The sequence below is a fragment of the Podarcis gaigeae genome (genome assembly GCF_964106915.1).
Source record: "Podarcis gaigeae genome assembly, chromosome: 10".
Lineage (NCBI taxonomy): Eukaryota > Metazoa > Chordata > Lepidosauria > Squamata > Lacertidae > Podarcis > Podarcis gaigeae.
In genome coordinates, this window is record NC_139686.1 from 6,488,174 (window position 1) to 6,502,752 (window position 14,579).

A 14,579-nucleotide genomic window follows, 5' to 3' on the forward strand; every position below is an offset into this window, starting at 1 on the left:
CGAGATGCCAGTGCTGTTAATCTTCCACACTGCTCAGGACAAGTTATCAACATGTGCTGTATCAGGCTGATGCACAAAGTTTGACTCTGCTCTAAACGTTGCTGTCATTGACAAATGGGATGCCGCAGCTCGTTAATCACGAGAGATTGTCAAGCCCTTTGAATGAGAAGTGGGTCCACCTCACGGAAATCACATCCAGATTCCAAAGGAAAGCAGCCGCTCAAAAGCCACCCTTTCCCCTCTGCATCTTTAGATGATTTCCCCCCCCCTCCCCAGTGTGCATTGGTACCCAAGCACCTGGGCATTCCAAGGCCCAGCTGAGAACTTCTTGAGGTGAGCAAAGAATCACAGAATCATAGAGTTGGAAGGGACACTGAAGACCATCTAGTCCAACCCCCTGCAATGTAGGATTCTCAACTAGATCACCCATGACAGGAAGTCATCCAACCTCTGCTTAAAAACCTCCAAGGAAGGAGGTCCCTTTCGTGGGAATCTGTTCCACTGAAGAACATCTCCTACCATCAGAAAGTTCTTCCTAATGTTCAGTCAGAAATCCCTTTGGGACCCAAGGTCTCCTTTCTGTGGTTCTGATATGGGGTATTTGCTGACACAAAATATCATAAAATGCAATAAATCTGCCAGCAAACCAAACGTTGACCCTGCACCATCTTGGCAAAACAATATAGACCAAGGTTTCCCAAACTTTGGTGTCCAGCTGTTGTTGGCACTACAACTCCCATCATCCCTAGCTAGCAGGACCAGTGGACAGGGATGATGGGATTTGTAGTCCGAAAACAGCTGGACACCCTGATATAGACGCAGCCCAGCAGCAACATATAGCTTTCCACTCATAGAACGGTTATCTACCTTCTTCCTTTGTACCTCCTTTATGTTGACTGTGACGTACCTGCACAGGGTTGTTTATCAAATTAAGCACTCTGAGGAGAGGCAGGGATTCAAAATATTCCAGTTCACCCAGGTCAGCCACCTAGATAGGATACAGGAAAATATAGCATTTACTTGAAAAGGCACAGAACCTCCCCTGGCAGCCTCAAATGGAACCCTGAAAAAGCTCTTCTGTATGCCCAAACTGTCCCTTTCACTGCCCTTGCACGGTTGCCATGTCATGAGATATCATACAAACTTGCAAAGGAGGCCATCTTCAGTGCAAACTGAAACTGTCCAAACAGTATCTTAAGAAGTGTGCATGCACACGAAAGCTCATACCAATAAATAACTTAGTTGGTCTCTAAGGTGCTACTGGAAGGATTTTTTTATTTTGTCCAAACAATATTATTTAGTGTGCAAGATCTTACCTGGTTATCTTCTAGGTTGATTTCCTCAAGCAGTTTGTGCTCCTCCAGACCTTCCAAACTGCTGATCTGATTGTCAGACAAGTCCAACTTCTGCAGAACTTTCAGTTCTTCCAAGCCAACAGCCTTCGCTATCTGGTTTGATTTCTGCAAAAGTAATTGGAAGCTTGGGAAGCCCTTAAGAAAAGGAATTATGAGCACACGACTGTCCCTTGGGCAAACTGCTGTCTCTCTAAGGCTGACTGCCTCACTCTGCAATCTCCTTCACATGTGCTTTGAGGGGATCACTTAATTTCTCTACACCTGGACCTGGTTCAGACACTCCAGGGCCAGCAAGATATTCTGCATAAGGAGAAGTGAGCCAGGTTGCAGCCTCAGGTAGAAAATGCTGGGGCGTCAGCAGCTCCCTCCCTTGTACCCAGCCAGACCCATCATTTTGAAATCATTTTTCCTGTACTGTCATTTAATTCAATTTTAATTTAAGATCTGATTACATTTTACTTTTGTTCCTTTACTCCTCAGTTCCCTCTCGATTTTCTACCTTCAGTTACTAGTCCTACTTAAAACTGGAGTTTCTGGTATAATATGAGGGTTTGTTTGCTTGTTAACCTAGAAACAATATTTATATACCACCGTATCATGAAAATATATCACAGCCATTTGCAACAAAACAAAAAAATAAAACCGTACAGTAAAATGGTATTTGTTAATTTTTTTAAAAAAATATGTCAATTAACCTTTGCTGAAAGATATGTTCTTAATTGCCTGCGTAGGCATGGTGGAATAGAAGCTTTCAGCACATATCTGCATCTAATATTTTATCAATAGTTCTAACCCTGACGGTGCAGAGCACTTTGGGAAGGGGAAAACATGGGAAACACGAGAGTGGGAACTACAGACTAGGAAAGGTACACAGGATCAAAGGCCTGGAAGGGGGAGTAAAGCCCTTCTAGAAGTACAAAAGGAAGCAGCAAAAGAGAGGGTCTTTTCAGTGGTGTCTCCCTGGCTATGGAATGCCTGGAGAGGCTCATCTGGCACCTGCATGAAAGAATGCATCCCTCGGGCTGAAAAAGGTCCCCCACCCCTGCTCAAGGATTTCACAATGTCCCAATCACTGCATGCAACATGTCCAGCATCACCTTAAAGGTAAAGGGACCCCTGACCATGAGGTCCAGTCGTGACCGACTCTGGGGTTGTGGTGCTCATCTCGCTTTATTGGCCGAGGGAGCCGGCGTACCGCTTCCGGGTCATGTGGTCAGCATGACTAAGCCGCTTCTGGGAACTAGAGCAGCGCACAGAAACGCTGTTTACCTTCCCGCCGGAGCGGTACCTATTTATCTACTTGCACTCTGACGTGCTTTCAAACTGCTAGGTTGGCAGGAGCAGCATCACCTCACAACCCCAAAATTCTGCGACTCACCAGACAGAGTGTTTTGATGGGCAGGTTTTTCAGGCCATTGATGGCTGTGATCTTGTTGTCTGCCAGGCTCAGGTAGCTCAGGCACTGGCAATTCTCAAGGCCCTGGATCTCCTCAATTTCATTATCTGTGCATCAGCATCAAGACTTAAGGAACAAGAAGGTGCAAGAAGGTGTCTTTGGAAAACATCCAGGCTATGGGACAAGAATCAGAGAGTTTCTCTATTCCTGGAGATCCACAGTTCGACTGCTGCTACCTGGAGTGGGAGGCGCAGGTTCTACTCCTGCTAACTTCCCAGTTTTCTTTTTCTCTAGGTGGGAGGACCCAGAGCTCAGAGCCAAAGCACACACTTTGATTCTAACAACAGAGCAACCATAACTCAGTGGTGGAGCACCCACTTGGAGTGCAGAAGGTCTCAAGATTCAGCTCCTGGTATCTCCAGGAAGGGCTGGGAGAGAACCCCACCTGAAATTCTGGAGAGCTGCTGCCTGTCTGTGTGAGAAGCACTGACCTAGATGGACCAGAAATCTGACTCAGGATAAAGCAGCTTCTTATGGCTTCAGTTAAGAGGGTTGGTTCTGTTCTCAATGCAAGCTAAACAAGGGCTTTTACAACAGAGATGAAGGGAAAGAGCAACAACACCTTCCCTGGTGTCCAGACAGCATCATGGCCAGTGTTGGCTCTCATTTTAATATCGAACCTGCACAACTGAAGCTCTTTCCAATCTCTGTGCCCCACTCTCTCCATCAAGGTCCTATCGCCCAAGTGAAGCTTTCTTATGTGGGGTGCACAGAATCTTTTCTTAGCTCAGTATGTCGCAATCTTCCTTTTGCTCTGCGGACATCATGGCTGATTTGGCCACATTGCCGGAGACAATACAAATGAGCGAAGCAGAGATAGCCCGGTGCTCGCCGCATGCAAAGCAATTCCTTTCTCTCCCGCCCCTCGCCCAACCCCACACATCCTCTTTCTATTCAGAGGAGCAATAATCAGCCTTGGCCCGCATTTCACTCCTGTCACATTATTTCTGCTTCTGCTATGGGAAATTATAATTGCAAAGGGAGCAAGTTGCTAGGCCACCAGCTGACAAGAGCGATGTCACCCGAACACCTTGTGAAACACACAAATAATGTAACCTGAACAGCCAAGACTGAGCTCTGTATTGCCAAGCTGGGAAAAAACCCCCCAGCTGAAATGGAACCTGACGGGCATGATATTCTGCTCAATAGTGTGCAAGCTGGCAGCATGAGGGCTGGCGCTGGAGGCAAGGGGGTAGGCAGAAAATAGCAGCAACAGGTGGCCACCACTGCCTTGAAAGGAGGCAACCTTCCTTTTCCAAAAAGTCTCTTAAGTGGAGATCTGTATCCCAGTCTGAGTCTGTGCTGAATCTGAAATTGTTTTTTTACATATGAATTGTCTGGACTTGTTTTTAATTGTCTTCGCCGCTGGTGCTTTTATTGCAAAATCGCTTTGAGACATTTCATGGGAAGCGATTCATAAATGGAATCAAACACATAAATCTGGCATATTCATTGAGCTCAGGCTTTCCCACAGCTTAGCCATGTTAAGCTTGCTGATCAGCTGCTTGGAATGGGGGGGGGGCAAGTAACAGGGGACGGCTCTTTTGTTCACGCTCTGCTTCTTAGGGGCCCCCCAGAAAAATTGGTGGTCCTCTGTAGGAAACAGGACACTGGGCTGGATGGACAGCTGTGGCCTGCTTCCTTTGAAGAAGAGCCATTTTAGATCTTATTCCCCTTTTTTCTTGGAAAATGTGCAGCCACAATTCTGCGGTTGCCAACGTTCCAGGGAGATATGCTTGCCTTGGCCTATCTAGTGGAGTGCAAGTTAAGCCAAAGCTCCTTGCCAACACTCCCAGCCTGACATAATCTAGCAAGGCAAGGGTCCCAGCCCTTTGGGCAGATCAATTTGAGCTCAGAATTTTACAGTCTGAAAGATGGGACTGTGATCTGAATGGGAAAGGGAGACAATCCTATATCTCCACCATCAATCAAGGAGTAAAGCAGATTGGCCATGGAAGGACAGGGCTGACCTGAGTCCCTTTGCTTGTTTGGATGTCACATGTGGGAATAAAAGAAGAGGCAGGTCTGGGGGTTGGCCCAGCCAGGCAGCCACCGAGGGCACAGACCTCAGAGGGCAGCAGAACTGACCTTTGAGGGACATCGTTTTACAAAGATCAGTTTTTGTTGCATCTTATGAATTTCTGATATTTGCCTCTGAGTTTACATACTGAAGAATTTCGTCATTTTTGAAGCAATTCATACAAAGGCATCTGTTTTTGAAAACTGCAGTGAGTGATTTGGGAGCTGAGGGGCAAGTAGTTTGCCTTGCCTGGAGCACAAAATAGCCTGGCGCCAGCACTGAGTAGAGGTCCATTGGTAGCGCAGGAGACTCTTAATCCCAGGGTTGTGGATTCGAGCCCCGCGTTGGGCAAACGCCCCTCCCAACTCTTATGATTCTTTGAGGTAGTCAGATAAGGGTGGGTGAGAGAGACAGACGGACGGACAAAGAGAGAAAGAGAATGAATATAGGTTGACAGGAGCTATTCCAGCAACTTGTATGAGCCACAAGGATATCCTTAGGACCTGAATGATCAGCACATTTGAGGTTATGAAGGAATCCCATCCACCCCCACCCCAGATGTTCTCCTTTAGTACATTGCTTGGCTTCACTTCTTGAGCCACATGAAGTTGAGGCCTCCCTGCACTCTGCTGGGAGGGCAATTGCATGAGGGAGTGGGAAGTTGGCCAGAGCACGATCTTGCCCTACTAGACAGCTCCCTTGCTACCAAATCGTAGAAATTCTTGCAGTTGGACAGTTTTGAAGAGAGTCCTAAGGCTGCCTTGGGCACTGTTTCCACCAAATTCATTTCAAAGACCAGGGAAGCAAGAGTTAAAGCACCAGTGTTTTGTATCCAGGTGATGCAGAGAGACCAGCAGGCTTGTTTATCCTTTTTCTCTAAGCCCCCTGGGAGAGAGAATGACTCAGGGCCAGCCTCCCTGGGGAAGACAAACATCTTCTTAGCAAGCATTCCGCATACTGATATTAGAAGTACTCGGGTTTCACAAGTCAATATTCTTTTGCTCTACAGCTCCCACCCCTCTCTTTTGGTTATGTGCCCAAGAGGTCACTTCTCCTTCGTCCAGAATCACAATGACCAAGATCAACTGTGTGTGTGTGTGTGTGTGTGTGTGTGTAGAAGAGAGATAGAAAATGAACCTATTTGCAACAGATTAGGATAGTACATGATTCTGAAAGGCCCAATCCAGAATTACCTTTTTGGGAAACCTCCCACTATAGCAAAGCATCCCCCGCCCACTCCAGATATCCAGTTTATCCAAGGGCACAACAATATCGCCCCAAAGGAAACTTCAGCTGGCCAGGCTCACTATCTGGGTAATTCAAGAGAGATACAGTTCAACTCTCCACGATTTCTCTTACACTGAATATATACAAGAAGAATATTGCAATCTTGTTGCCTTTGGGATCTGCTGTTGTTGCATTTTACTGGAGTAAAATTAGAAAAATGCATTTAGCATATGATGCTCTATCATTCCATCTTTTGGTATGGATTTTTTAAAAAAACAACAACCAACAACCACCACCACACACACAGAAACCATATTCCAGCCTTCTGGACAGGGTAGCCTACCGATGAAAACAAAATCAATATTAAATTGCATCCTGGACCAATCACAGAATGAAGATTTGTTTGTTTGTTTAAAAGCCCCCAGGGTTGATCTTCCAACACTCCACCGTATCCCACTTCTCTCCAGAATTTCTCTTTCGCTCCCAAAAGGATACCGTCAAGTATGAGCTTCTTAAGTGACTGGTAGGCAGAAAGATCTTGCATCGCTTGGATCTTGTTGTGCGAAAAATCTGCTACCTGGAGGTGGGGTGGGTGGAGAGAATACATAAAGATACCATCACAGGGTCTATTATTTGTATGTTGGTTCTTTCTGCGGAACCAAAAGGTCTTCTGTTCGAATTGGACACACGGCTGGAGCACAAACATGGGGTGTGCATGTGTTTAGAGCAGCCTGCGTTTAACCACTTGCTTGGTCATCATTGGAGATGAGGCTTTAGCAGACGTATGTGTGAAATTGCCTGTAGGTGAACGATCAGGCTTGCAAATCGGGGGAAGAGCGCTTGGCTTTACCAGCCTGACTTCCTTCTGTGCTGGCAGTGGGGGAAGTGGCTTGTGGAAGTGGCATCACCTCCCCTGTGGCTGGTACAGAAGTTGATCAGGCTCCACCACTGCTCTGCAGCCACTGAGGAATCAGGCTGACAAAGTGGAGAGAGGCTGCTGGGCTTCACCAGCCAGTTAGCGGACAGGGCTGGCAAAGCAGCATGTTCTGTCTGTCTTTGCACAGGGCAGCCCAGTTGGCTCCGGCGCCAAAGTGCTGCCCGATGCAGCTCCAAACACACCTGTTACAGGACCCAGAAGCACCCTGTGCAAAAGAAGACAGTGGGTATGCCTGGAGCATGTACAGGAAAGGAAGAAAAGGGATGCTTTCCTATACCACAGCCTTGTAAAAGGGACAGGGAAGAGATGAGAAGAATGACCATGGGGAAGAAAAAAAGGCAGCAGGGGAAGCTTAACAACAGCTGTGCTTCTTCCAACCTGGAAATTCGTTCACAAGGCTGCTAGCAGCAATTTCTTTGCAGACCAGCAACTCCTGGGGGCTTAGTAACAAGGCCTGTTTAGAGGCAACAAAAATATTTTGCAAGACAGCACTTTGGAAATTTTCTAGCACTGTTTTGCTCCACTTGCACACGTCTATGTTGAACCAGGAGCTTCAGCATGCATGCTGGAGCACCAATAAACACACACAGAGAGTTCTCCATGCCCTCCACGCTGTGACAGGTTCTGAAAGGAACCCCTGAGATGCGCCTTCAAAGGAAGAGAGCAAACAAAGCATCTTTTCCTGCCAAATTCAGCTACTAAAGACTGTTGCCACAAGATCACGACTATCTCGACATCAGTTTTATTTCTTTTATATGCCTCCTTGCTCTGTGTCAATCTCCTCTGCTCTCTATTAATATACCAGCTTGAGGCCCCAAAGAAATTTTGGATCACAACTCCCTCTAAAGATGGCATTCTTTGCTCCCAACACATTTTGAATCTAAAAATACCTTTGCCATGTTGGCTTAAAATTGCATCGGACAACCAGGCGATTCAAGGAAAAACCTTACATGGGGACCAGAGGCAGAACAATACCGTTGGTGCTGCAAGAAAGTTGAGAGAAAACTGGAGGCTCAACTCCATACAGGCTCAATTGGCTGAAGATTTCCAAGAAATGGCAAATGAAATCATTCCTTTCCTTACTTGCTTAGAATCTGGTTGGCTGGCCAGCTGCACTGAGGAGACCTGAACTCAAACAGAACCCACAAAATTCTTACTTGAAGATTCTTGGGTGGTTTGAAGTCAAAGTATGTGGTTAGTTCATTATGGGAAACGTTCAGGTCCAACAAGTAAGGCATGTAACTCACACATGAAATATCTGGAAACGAAAGAACACGGGGCAGGGGGTAGAAGTAAGAAAAATACATGGAGCGCAGAAACTGGACGTCAGGGCTGTGTGGACTCAGAGCTATGAAAACATACCTACTCTGCTATTAAGAGAATAATGTCATACGCCCAGGATACATATGCAAAATGAGTCAATTTGCAGGATTTTCCCCATTTTGCATATGTTATCCTGTGGTATTTCACCACTATACATGTTCCTGCTCTGCTAACCATGAGGTGGTGGGGCAGGGAGAGACAAGGATCTCAAAAACACTGCTTGATGACGGCTGGAAGTGTTATTCAGCAATTCTGGTTTATTTCACAAAATGCTGTCCACACGTGCATAAGTTTGTCTTTGCAAAAAAAAAAATGAGCTAGAAACTACTTCTTCCTTCCCTTTTAAAAAGGAGGCTGCGATTCTTAGGGAGTTGAACACAATTGGCAGATTCCATACCTTGCAGGTTTCCTGCACACTCACAGGCCTCTGTACAGACCATTCCCTCTTACGGGCTCAGGACTTCGCCCATCCCTCCTTACATCCTTTGCAGGGACCACTCCTATTTTCATTCCAAGCCACGTTGTAATGTTATCATTCTCCTCCTTTCTTCTTGATTTCCTTATACCCGAAAGAGCTTTACAGCCAAGAGACTTACAAAAGTGGCAGCTACGTACCATCAATTTTATTGTAAGAAAGATCTAGCTTCTCAAGGTGGACGTATCTGCAGAGAATGCTAATGTCACTTAATTTGCGGTCCTGTGGGAAGAAAACAGGGGAAAGGAGTTAGCATGTGAAACCCTGCACTTGCCTTCTCTTTCAAGAAGACACCAAGGAACAGTTCTGAAAATGAGGTTCTTCGTTAACCCCTAAAGTCTTTCCTAAAAAAATTCATCCCCTTGAGTCCCATTTGGTCACCATCCTCTCCCCCACTGGGGCAAATTAATAACCTAATGTTCAAGTTCCACTAATGTATGGTATATGGGAGCATGTCTGTGTTCAGGTACGGGGAGCCAGGATACACCAACAGGACCCCCAACTTGTCTCCATGATCCCACACCATATGCAGACACTTCAGTCCATGTCTTATGTGAAGAGGGTTTCCTTGTGCAGGAGAGTTAACTTCTGTGAACTTCTATTTGCATCCTTCCTTTTCAACCAGAGTCCTCAAAGTGGCTGACAACAGTTACCAAATACAACAGATACCTCCAAAACAATGTGGTCAAAACCCAAAACCACCAGCCCCACTGTGGCAGGTCCTGGTGCTGCCTTTGCTTGCCTCCCTCCCCCTCTCCTCCCTACCCAAATAATACATTACCTCTACCCTAAGAGGCAGTATGACACGGGTGGTGCTGTGGTCTAAACCACTGAGCCTCTTGGGCTTGCTGATCAGAAGGTCGGCGGTTCGAATCCCCGTGACGGGGTGAGCTCCCGTTGCTCGGTCCCTGCTCCTGCCCACCTAGCAGTTCGAAAGCACGTCAAAGTGCAATTAGATAAATAGGTACCGCTCCGGCGGGAAGGTAAACGGTGTTTCCGTGCGCTGCTCTGGTTCGCCAGAAGCGGCTTAGTCATGCTGGCTACATGACGTGGAAGCTGTACACCGGCTCCCTCGGCCAATAAAGCGAGATGAGTGCCGCAACCCCAGAGTCGTACGCGGCTGGACATAATGGCCAGGGCCTCCTTTACCTTTTAAGAGGCAGTATGCCTCTGAACACCAGCAGATGGGGATCAAGAGTAAGAGAAATTATAAGATAAGTAACTATAAGGACCTAACAGAAGCAGAAGACATCAAGAAAAGGTGGCCAGAATACACAGAGGAACTATACCACAAAGAAATGGATGTCTCGTATACCCCAGGTAGTGTGGTTGCTGACCTTGAGCCAGACATCCTGGAGAGTGAAGTCAAATGGGCCTTAGAAAGCACTGCTAATAACAAGGCCAGTGGAAGTGATGATATTCCAGCTGAACTATTTAAAATTTTAAAAGATGATGCTGTTAAGGTGCTGCACTCAATATGCCAGCAAATTTGGAAAACTCAGCAGCACATAGTATAATAAATAATGAGGCTGCTAAATGATACTACTACTACTACTACTTTATTTTTTATACCCCGCCCATCTGGCTAAGTTTCCCCAGCCACTCTGGGCAGCTCCCAATCGAGTGTTAAAAACAATACAGCATTAAATATTAAAAACTTCCGTTAACAGGGCAGATGTCTTTCAAAAATAGGATAGCTGCTTATTTCCCTGACATCTGATGGGAGGGCATTCCACAGGGCAGGCGCCACTACCAAGAAGGCCCTCTGCCTGGTTCCCTATAACCTCACTTTTCGCAATGAGGGAACCACCAGAAGGCCCTCGGAGTTGGATCTCAGTGTCCTGGCAGAATGATGGGGGTGGAGACACTCCTTCAGGTATACAGGACCGAGGCCATTTAGGGCTTTCAAGGTCAGCACCAACACTTTGAATTGTGCTCAGAAACGTACTGGGAGGCAACGCAGATCTCTCATTGTCATGTGTCAGACTGAAACACTATTACTGTTTTATGAAGCTGGGCAAAACATTTCCTAGTTATTTAATTCATTCCACTTATAAACTGCTTCCTATAAAATGCCTCAAAGCAACCAAAGCCCTGCCTTTGGGACAAGGTTGGACACTCTTTCCACCCAACCATGCAATCGTTTCAAAATCAGAACAGTTTCAAGTAACAGTGGTCCTTTGGAGCAGTTGAATTCTAGTGGGCAGAGGGGATTTCTTAATGCAGCATTAGACCTAATGCCTCAAATATCACATATACAATAGGGGTAGAAGCACATGATCGTGAACTCGAACAAAAGGTCATCAGTCCAGCCAGTAAGGCCACGTTAAGCATTCAGGTGGGAGAGGATATAGCTTGACCGCAAAACTATTTGCTATTAACTCACCGAAAGTGACAGATCAAGGTAGACATGCTCTGTGCCTGGGGCTGAACGCCCCAATTTTTGCAGAGCTTCAGCAGTCATTTCTTCAGTCAGCACGCCATCAAATTCCTCCTGAGAGAGAGAAAGGCAGAGTGTTGGTTGGGCTAAAATAATCAAAGCTGGACAACCTCCCTAAAGAGGTATGGCCAACTGTGAGAGAAGATTAGGGCTCCAGCTGGGTCCTTTCCCCAGAGGAACATGACAAATACCTTTGCTCAATCAGTGCAAAATAAACAGAGGGCTACAGACTAAAAGTATCAGGAGCCCATTTCCATTTTCAGCAAACCTGCCATTTGGCAATTAGCTTATATATCCGGGTTTCTAACACTGTTTCCAAGTGAGGCATGCAGCAGCCTCAGCGTTGGCTTGTAAGGCCACCGACCAGGCAAAAGTGATGAGCTGCAGCCCAGGAGAGAAGACGATCCAATGCCAGGGGTGAGGTGAGGTTGCATCCTTTACTAGGGAATGTTGCCATCATTGGGCTACAACCCAGAAACTGGGAGGATAGCAATTATCTTATTCTTATCTATGATAATGAGTAGATCATCTTATTTATATAACAAAAGTGTCAGATCAGAATGGATGGCACAAGGCCCCAGGGATTCCCCCACCAAGTGTTTGATCATTTCCACACATTTAGGTAGGTGCAACAGCACAAAAGTAGTTGGTATGCTAAGAACATTACTTTGCCACACAGATGCTCCTTGCTCAATAAAATCCTGGTTCCAGTAACCATCCGCCTTGCCTCTTCTGGGGCGCTGGGATGCAGCTGGATGATGTAACGCATGAAACAAGAGCTATACTGGCATTGCTAGGTCCTCGCCTGAAGCCTTCAGTGTAGAGGTAGGATAACCTAGCATACCGACAGGTGCAGGCTCCATCTGGCAATCCTCGTGAGAATGAATGTTTCGTTTTATATAAGCTTTAGTGGTTAATTTAACAATTGTATTAAACAGTAAAAACAAATAGGAAGCCGTTATAAATGTATTTTTAATCTTCTGTTGGAAGCCATCCAGGGTGGCTGGGGAAACCCAGCCAGATGGGCGGGGTAGAAATAAATTATTATTATTATTATTATTATTATTATTATTATTATTATTATTAAGGCCAGATCAGTGCTCCATCTATATCAGTGGCTCTCTGGGGTCCCAGGCAGCACAGCCATTCCCAGTCCTACCTGGAGATGCCATTGTGGACAGAACCTGGAGCCTTCTGCATGCCAAACAGGTGCTCAACCACTGAGCTATGGCTCTTCCCAAACAGAAACACGGGAAACTGTCTTAAACTGAAGCAGACTATTGATCCATCCAGCTCAGTACTGCCTACACTGACTGGCAGCGGCTCTCCAGAGTTCCAGACACGGCTCTTCCCCAGTCCTGCTGGGCGATGCTGCTGGGGAATGAACCTGGGACCTTCTGCCTGCAAAGCCTGGGAAAGCTGAGTGGGTAGAGCATGAGACTCTTAATCTCTGGGTTGTGGGTTCGAGCCCTGTGTTGGCCAAAAGATTCCTGTATTGCAGGGGGATGGACAGGATGACCCTCGTGGTCCCTTCCAACCCTGATTGGCAATGGAAGAGTGCGCCCTTGGGGGTGAAGTCAGACTCAAACCATGGACAGTTACAGCCTCTGCAGAGACAGATATGGGAGAGACATGTTTTGTTGCAGCTGGGGCAGATGAAGACATCTGGTTGTGCTGCTACAGATGCACCAGGGCGTTCCTTCTCTCTGCACTCCTCCCAGCGGCTCCTTTCCAACTCTGTTTCTATGTTTCTGCCCCCTGAGATACACGGGCTCTTCCCCCAAATGGGATCAGGAGGAGAAGCTGCCTTAAAGGTAAAGGTAAAGGGACCCCTGACCCTTCGGTCCAGTCGTGGCCGACTCTGGGGTTGCGGCACTCATCTCGCTTTATTAGCCGAGGGAGCCGGCGTACAGCTTCCGGGTCATGTGGCCAGCATGACTAAGCCGCTTCTGGCAAACCAGAGCAGCGCACGGAAACGCTGTTTACCTTCCCGCCAGAGAAGACCTATTTATCTACTTGCACTTTGACGTGCTTTTGAACTGCTAGGTTGGCAGGAGCAGGGACCGAGCAACAGGAGCTCACCCCGTCGCAGGGATTCGAACCGCCGACCTTCTGATCGGCAAGTCCTAGGCTTTATGGTTGAACCCACAGCACCACCTGAAAGCTTCAGATTGGTCCTTCTAGCTCAGTGTTTTCTACACAGACTGGCAGCAGCTCTCTAAGATTTCTGCTTTTTTGTAAATTGCTTTGCAAACGCGGTGTACAAATGTTATGGAGTAAATAAACAAAGAAATAAACAAATGATGTATTGTCTTTAACACTCTATTGGAACTCTATTGGAGTGGCTGGGGAAACTCAGCCAGATGGGCGGGGTATAAATAATAAATTATTATTACTACTACTACTACAACAACAACAACATCAAAGGACGGCCGGGCACGCGAGCCACCCCCATAACCCAAAACTTCCCGTAATCATTTGAGTAGCGCGAACCCTTCCACTCCACCATGAAAATAAGCCTCCCGTATTTCTCCTTCTAGGCGCGCCTCCCCAGAGGGGCACTCCCGTATTTCTCCCTCTAGGCGCGCCTCCCCAGAGGGGCACTCCCGTATTTCTCCCTCTAGGCGCGCCTCCTCAGAGGGGCGCTCCCGTATTTCCCCCTATAGATGCGGGGTCGCCGTTCCCGTAATTATCCAAATAGTACGTCGAAAGAAGGGTCGGGCGCTCCCGTAATTCTCCTTGTAGGGGCGCCCTCCCCAAACGAACCCGTGCCCGTAGTTCGCCGAGTAGCGCCCCCTCCCTTTATAGACAGATGCCAACCCAGGTTAGGGGCGGCGAACCCCCCCCCCCCTGCACCCACCTCCATGGGCTCGGGCTCCGGTTCGGACTCGGTGGACTCCTCTTCCTCGACGGCGAGCTCCTCCTCGTCCTCCTGGTTGAACGAGGAGGTTCCTTCCAGGCCTTCGGTGGCGATGCCCCTCGGGAAGCGCTCGTCGAAGCGGCTGAGGAGGAGCGAGAAGGTGACGGACGGCGAGGTCGCCCAGGAGCGCAGCCCGCCCGACCGGGCGTCATCGCCGCTGTGCGCGCTCCGGATGGCGCTGCGCCCGTAGAAAGGGGAGCGGGAATGCATGTCGGCCGAGGGGGTCCTTCGTGGGGGTCTCGGTCTCTCTTTCTCTCAGGGGAAAAAAGGCCGCCTGGGAGACGCCATCTTGTGTCCCTGCCGTTGCCCGGCAACAAGGCGGAAAGGGGGGGAGCGGCGCAAGGCCCGCCGGGAGTTGTAGTCGCCTTCCTCGCGCGAAAACGGCGCCCGGGAAGCCCGCGCGCGGTGCATGGCGGGAAGTGTAGT

At 47.8% G+C, this 14,579-nt stretch overlaps 1 protein-coding gene across 2 annotated transcripts in view; it reads right to left on the bottom strand.

Moving 5' to 3' along the window:
- LRGUK (leucine rich repeats and guanylate kinase domain containing) overlaps positions 1-14,579 on the bottom strand; it is a 52,671-nt gene extending 38,092 nt beyond the window's left edge. For both annotated transcript variants that reach the window (XM_083700152.1, XM_083700151.1), the window contains exons 1-8: positions 14,094-14,579; positions 11,180-11,287; positions 8,934-9,015; positions 8,153-8,253; positions 6,554-6,635; positions 2,734-2,858; positions 1,317-1,460; positions 908-988 (exon numbers count right to left, since the gene is read on the bottom strand). In XM_083700152.1, the coding sequence (XP_083556278.1) occupies positions 908-988; positions 1,317-1,460; positions 2,734-2,858; positions 6,554-6,635; positions 8,153-8,253; positions 8,934-9,015; positions 11,180-11,287; positions 14,094-14,363 (993 nt within the window). In that variant the 5' untranslated portion in view covers positions 14,364-14,579. The remainder of the gene's footprint in view (positions 1-907; positions 989-1,316; positions 1,461-2,733; positions 2,859-6,553; positions 6,636-8,152; positions 8,254-8,933; positions 9,016-11,179; positions 11,288-14,093) is intronic.